Consider the following 5,143-nt stretch of genomic DNA (forward strand, 5'->3'; position numbering starts at 1 on the left):
ATGTTGCCTCCCCCAACAGATTCTATGCCCTTGAGAACTGGATCCACTTGGATTGTGCTAGACGGTTTGTTTACCTCTCCACATCCGCTCTCCTTTTCTACCCTGCTCTGCATCCTGAGGGGCTGACCTAAATGGGCAAGACCAAAGGCTTCTATGCCCACTGGCTTCAAGTTGGGTTTGGCCAATGGGAGCCCTGGGAGGGACTGGAGGGAGGGAGGAAAATGAGGTTGGGGTGCTTATGGCCCCAGCTCCCTTCCTGCAGGGTGCCTTGGGCCGACCACTCTTCTGCTCTACAGTCCTAGCTGTAAGGTGACCCTCTGCACACCACCCCCTCTGCCTCCACATCCAGGTCTCCTTAATTGCAATTCACACTAACACCCTAAATGGAACCTTGCACCATGTGGCTCAATAAACAGCTGTTCAGCTAAATTAGGGGCAGGTGTGTTTGTTTGTTTGTTTGTTCAAATGAAAAGCAGGAGAGAAAGGATTTTAAATCATCTTGAGAACTAGCACCAGATGGCAAATAAGCCCCTAGGCTCCTGGCAAACAGTTTTTATTTATTTTTTTGTTTGGATGATTTTAAATCTTTTTCTTAAATTAATATACAGCAAATCTGACTTTAAAAAATTTTAGTGTACAATTCTATGACTTTCAGCACATGTATAGATTTGTATAACTACCCCCACAATTAGGACGCAGAACACCAAAAACTATCTCAAGCCTTCACTTTGTAGTGACACCACCGATCTGTTCTCCATTCTTATATTTTTGTCTTTTGAGAATGTCATATAAATGAAATCAAACAGTAGGTAACCTTTTGAGACTGGTTTCTTTCGGTTGTGAATGTCTTTGAAACTCATCAAACCTGCTATGTGTAACAACAGTTTTTCCTTTTTATTGCTGAGTAATATTCTGTTGTATGAATGGACCACTGTTTATTTATCCATTCACATTTGGGTTGTTTCTAGTTATTGATTATTAATAGAGGTTCTATTAATAGAGGCTCTAAATATTTGTGCATAGGTTTTTGTGTGAACATGGGTTTTTGTTTCCCTTGGGTAATGTTAGGGACTGAATGTGTCCCCCCCAAATTCATATGTTGAAGCCCCAGTCCCCAGTGTGACTGCATTTGGAGACAGGGCTTTTTTGGAGGTAATTAGGTTAGATGAGGTCGTATGGATGGGGCCCTAATCTCATTGAACTAGTGTCCTTATAAGAGAAAGGGATGCCAGAGTTCTCTCCCTTTGTGAGCACAAGGGGAAGGCCTTAAAAAAGTGCATTAGGAAGGTGGCCGTCTGCAAACCAGGAAAAGAGCTCTCGCCAGAAACCAAATTGGCCAACACCTTGGTTACGGGCTTCTAGCCTCCAGAACTGTGAGAAAATGTCTATTGTTTAAGCTATACCAAGTTTGTGGCATTTTGTTATGGCAGCCTGAGCAGACTGATACAGGTAACTCTTCTATGGTGATTGTAAGTTTAACCTCATGAGAAACTGCCAGACTGTTTTCCAGAGTGGCTTTACCATTTCGCATCCCCACCAGCAACACAGGAGAGTTTCAGTGGCTCTGCAGCTTTGCCAATATGTGGTATTATCAGTAGTTTTTATCAGTGTTTTTTTATGTTATTATTTTCTGCATGCTATGTTTTGTAGGTAGGTAAAAGTCAAGGAAGCATTTTATTTTAAATTTATTTATTGGCTGCATTGGGTCTTCATTGCTGCACGCAGGCTTTCTTTAGCTGTGGCGAGCGGGGGCTACTCTTCATTGTGGTACTCGGGCTTCTCAGTGTGGTGGCTTCTCTTGTTGTGGAACATGGGCTCTAGGTGCACGGACTTCGCTAGTTGTGGTACATGGGCTCAGTAGTTGTGGCTCATGGGATCTAGAACGCAGACTCAGTAGTTGTGGGGCACGGGCTTAGTTGCTCCGCGGCACGTGGGATCTTCCCAGACCAGGGAAATCGAACCCATGTCCCCTGCATTGGCAGGCAGATTCTTAACCACTGCGCCACCAGGGAAGTCCCAAGGAAGCATTTTAAAGCTGAAAATAATTTGAAAGTATCCGACTGAGGTCCCCTCCATTGTTGCGTGGTCCATTTCTCTTTCCTTGTCTTCCCACTGGCTTCATGCTGTTCCTAGGGCAATGTCCCCTAGGCAGAGCCAGCAAGTGAGCTGACAAGTTAAAGTTTTCATCAGAGGTGAATCCATTTCTGAGAAAGTTGAGGAAGAGGTTAGGTGTGGGCGAGCCTGGCTTCATGGTCCTTACGCTGCATTTCAAGTTCTATTGTCACCATCTTGAAATTCTTAATAATTTTTGAACAAGGACCCACATTTTAATTTCACATGGGCCCTGCAATGATGTAACCAGTCCTGGGTGTGGGCGTAACAGGCAAGACAAGGCTTCTCACCAGGTTCACTTAGAAAAGGGCCCTCATCTGTTCTCACCAGCCACACCTCCAGACTAACTCAAGCCCAACCCTAGGGTTTTACCTGTCTCCTTGGTGCTCCTGCTGCCTGTCTTTTGTGCTGACTAGGGGTAAGCATGATTAATTTGGAGGCTTCACAAGAAAATGGTTGGCTTAGGATCCAAAGGAGGATTTGCCTTAATCAGGACCTCTTAATTGGAAGGCAAATGGAACCGCCCTCTTCCACCATCAAACTGCACTTTGGCATTTATGTGGGAGAGGTAAATAGACAGCATTATAATGTCTTCCTAATTGTCACTCTGCCAGCCCAGTTGGCAAGAAGCTCATTTAAAGAAAAGTGATTTATAGGGGAGTCTTACCACATTCTTGTGGATCAGTGAATGCCTAAGTCCAGGAAGATGAATGGTGTTACCCAGAGGCAGGAGGGGGTGGGGGCAGGAAGGGACAGGAGTGGGAAGGTCACAGGGTTTGCAGGCAGCATCCTGAGCTGGCTGCCAAACAGGCACGTGACCTCAGGCCATTGCCCTAACCACTCTGGACTCAATTATTTCACTTCTAGAGTGGCTTGATAATACTCCCTCATAGCACAGTTTGATGGTGAGGAGTAAACGAGAGGACTTGTGTAAAATAGCCGAGACCCATGTACCCACCCTTCCGTAAGAGACTGGGAGTTGGTGTCACCTTTGACTGCTGTGTGCATACTCGGAGAAGAATACATTCTGTGCTTCTCTAAAAATCTACTTCATAGACCTGCTTGATCCTCTTTCCAGCTTCCTGGGAGCTGGGCCAGAATTATTGGGCCCCTTTTGGAGTTAGGAAAAAGAAAGCAAGGTGATCAGAGAATAAAATAGGAGTCAAATATAGAGCATTCGTTCACAGCTTTGAAAACCTTTACCCATGTATTCCGGATTAAAAGAACAATGACAGGCCTACCAAACTGATGACACCTAAGATGGTGTGTGAAGAAGGCCTGATGGGGTCTTTAAAACAGATAAGGTGAGCATAGTGATAGACAGGGTGGAATCCATGTGACCTGCGTTCAAATCCCAGTTCTGCTATTTCCTGGCTGTTAGACTTTAAATAAATTATTCAATCTCTCTTTGCCTCAGTGTCTCCATCTATTAAATGAGTATTAAATAACACAACCTGCCTCTTAGAGCTGTTGTGAGGATGAAACAAGATGGTGAATGTAAACTCTACTTGGTACCAAGTAGTAATCAGTACCTGCTAATTCATTTATTTATCTCTTTCTTTCTTTTTCCTTCCACTTTTATTGAGATATAATTGACATATAGCACTGTATAAGTTTAAGGTGTACAGCATAATGTTTTGACTTTTACACATCATGAAGTGATTATCACAATCAGTTTAATGAACATCTGTAATCTCTTAAAGATACAACATTAAAGAAACAAAAAAATTTGTGTGTGATGAGAACTCAGGATTTACTCTGTTAACGACATTCATATGTCACATACAGTGGCGTTAATGCTAGTTCTCTTCATTACTTACGTGTTTGGGTAACCCCTGGAGTCCATGGTCTTAAGACTCCCCTCCGCATTCTTCAACCCTGGGTGGAGATGGCATTCTAGGGTAGGCGAATGGCCTCCAAGCAGGGGGTCTGTGAGTCCCAGAACTGAATGTGACCCTGCAACAAGCAGGAAGGGCGCAGCTAGTTGCTTAGTAACCGGGCTTTCTTTGCCAGGGAAGAGAGGGCTGGTGTTTACAGGTAACTAGGTGGGGGGTTGTAATTTGTAAAGAAGTTACAGGTTAAACAAAAGGGAATTCTTCCGATGGAATGAATAGGGCTTGGTGCTAGCGGGAAGGGCCCCCTTCCAGACCCTGCCCATCCCACAGATGGTGGGGCGGGGGTGTTATTATGCAGATTCGACTGGCGTCTTCCTGTGACCATAGAAACTGAACCCATTCTCTTTCGGCTGTGCTCTGAGGAAGGGTTATTTAACTCTGGGATCCGAGGATCAGGATCAGCCGCACAGAGCCTACGCACCTCGGGACTCCCCAGGCCACTCGACCTCTGCGTCCAGCTGAGATGGGATGCCATGCCAGCAAGAGCACCGAGGTGGCGGAGGAGTCTCAGAAACCCGCAGAACAGCTTGAGAAAGAGGAGCCAAATCTGGGGAATGGCACTGAGGCAGCAGACGGCAAAGACACCTCCTTGAAGGATGGCACCCCTGAGCAGAAGAACTGAGATGCTCCTCTCTGGAGTCCACCTTCACCTCATCTCCGGAACGTCCTTAAAACGCGAGGCAAGCCCCATCCCGAGAAGCTCCAAAGAGAAGGAGAGAGAAATCCCCGCTTCGGGATTCAGGCTTCAGACGTTACCTTCGTCGGGCTTTGCTCTGAAGCCCAGAGGCAGAGGCGGCCAGGGGAGTCCTGTTTCCCCAGCTCTCCGATAGAGAGGATGAAAGACGTCTTCACACCTCATGGGACTTTACCAGAGCTTCTGGAAACGGGGGCGCCCCGCAGTAGACTGCTCGGGCTCTGGGGCATCTCTGCTGCTGACCTGTGACTGTCCAGTGACCCTCCGCCTTCACTCTGAAAGCTCTGTGGTCATCGTGTCCACGGGGGCGTGGGGCTCTCGGTTTCTTTCTTGTCTTGTCTTTGTTTTTTTGTTTTCCTTTGGTTTTTCTCTCTCATCGGATCGCTGGCTCACTAGCCAATGCCCCTCGAAGGAAGGTTCTGGGTTTGGTTCACTCCACAAT

At 46.3% G+C, this 5,143-nt stretch overlaps 1 protein-coding gene across 1 annotated transcript; it reads left to right on the forward strand.

Annotated features, from left to right (window-relative positions):
• Positions 1-4,427: 4,427 nt before the first annotated feature.
• Positions 4,428-4,629, forward strand: CHD9NB (CHD9 neighbor). The gene has a single exon (XM_057711212.1). The coding sequence runs from the start codon at positions 4,471-4,473 to the stop codon at positions 4,627-4,629; it is 159 nt and encodes a 52-aa protein (XP_057567195.1). The 5' UTR covers positions 4,428-4,470.
• The last annotated feature ends 514 nt before the right edge of the window (positions 4,630-5,143 follow it).

This window comes from Hippopotamus amphibius, chromosome 16, assembly GCF_030028045.1.
Source record: "Hippopotamus amphibius kiboko isolate mHipAmp2 chromosome 16, mHipAmp2.hap2, whole genome shotgun sequence".
NCBI lineage: Eukaryota > Metazoa > Chordata > Mammalia > Artiodactyla > Hippopotamidae > Hippopotamus > Hippopotamus amphibius.

Coding starts and splice junctions, on each gene's coding strand:
- CHD9NB (XM_057711212.1), top strand. CDS start 4,471: ATGGGATGCCATGCCAGCAAGAGCACCGAGGTGGCGGAGGAGTCTCAG.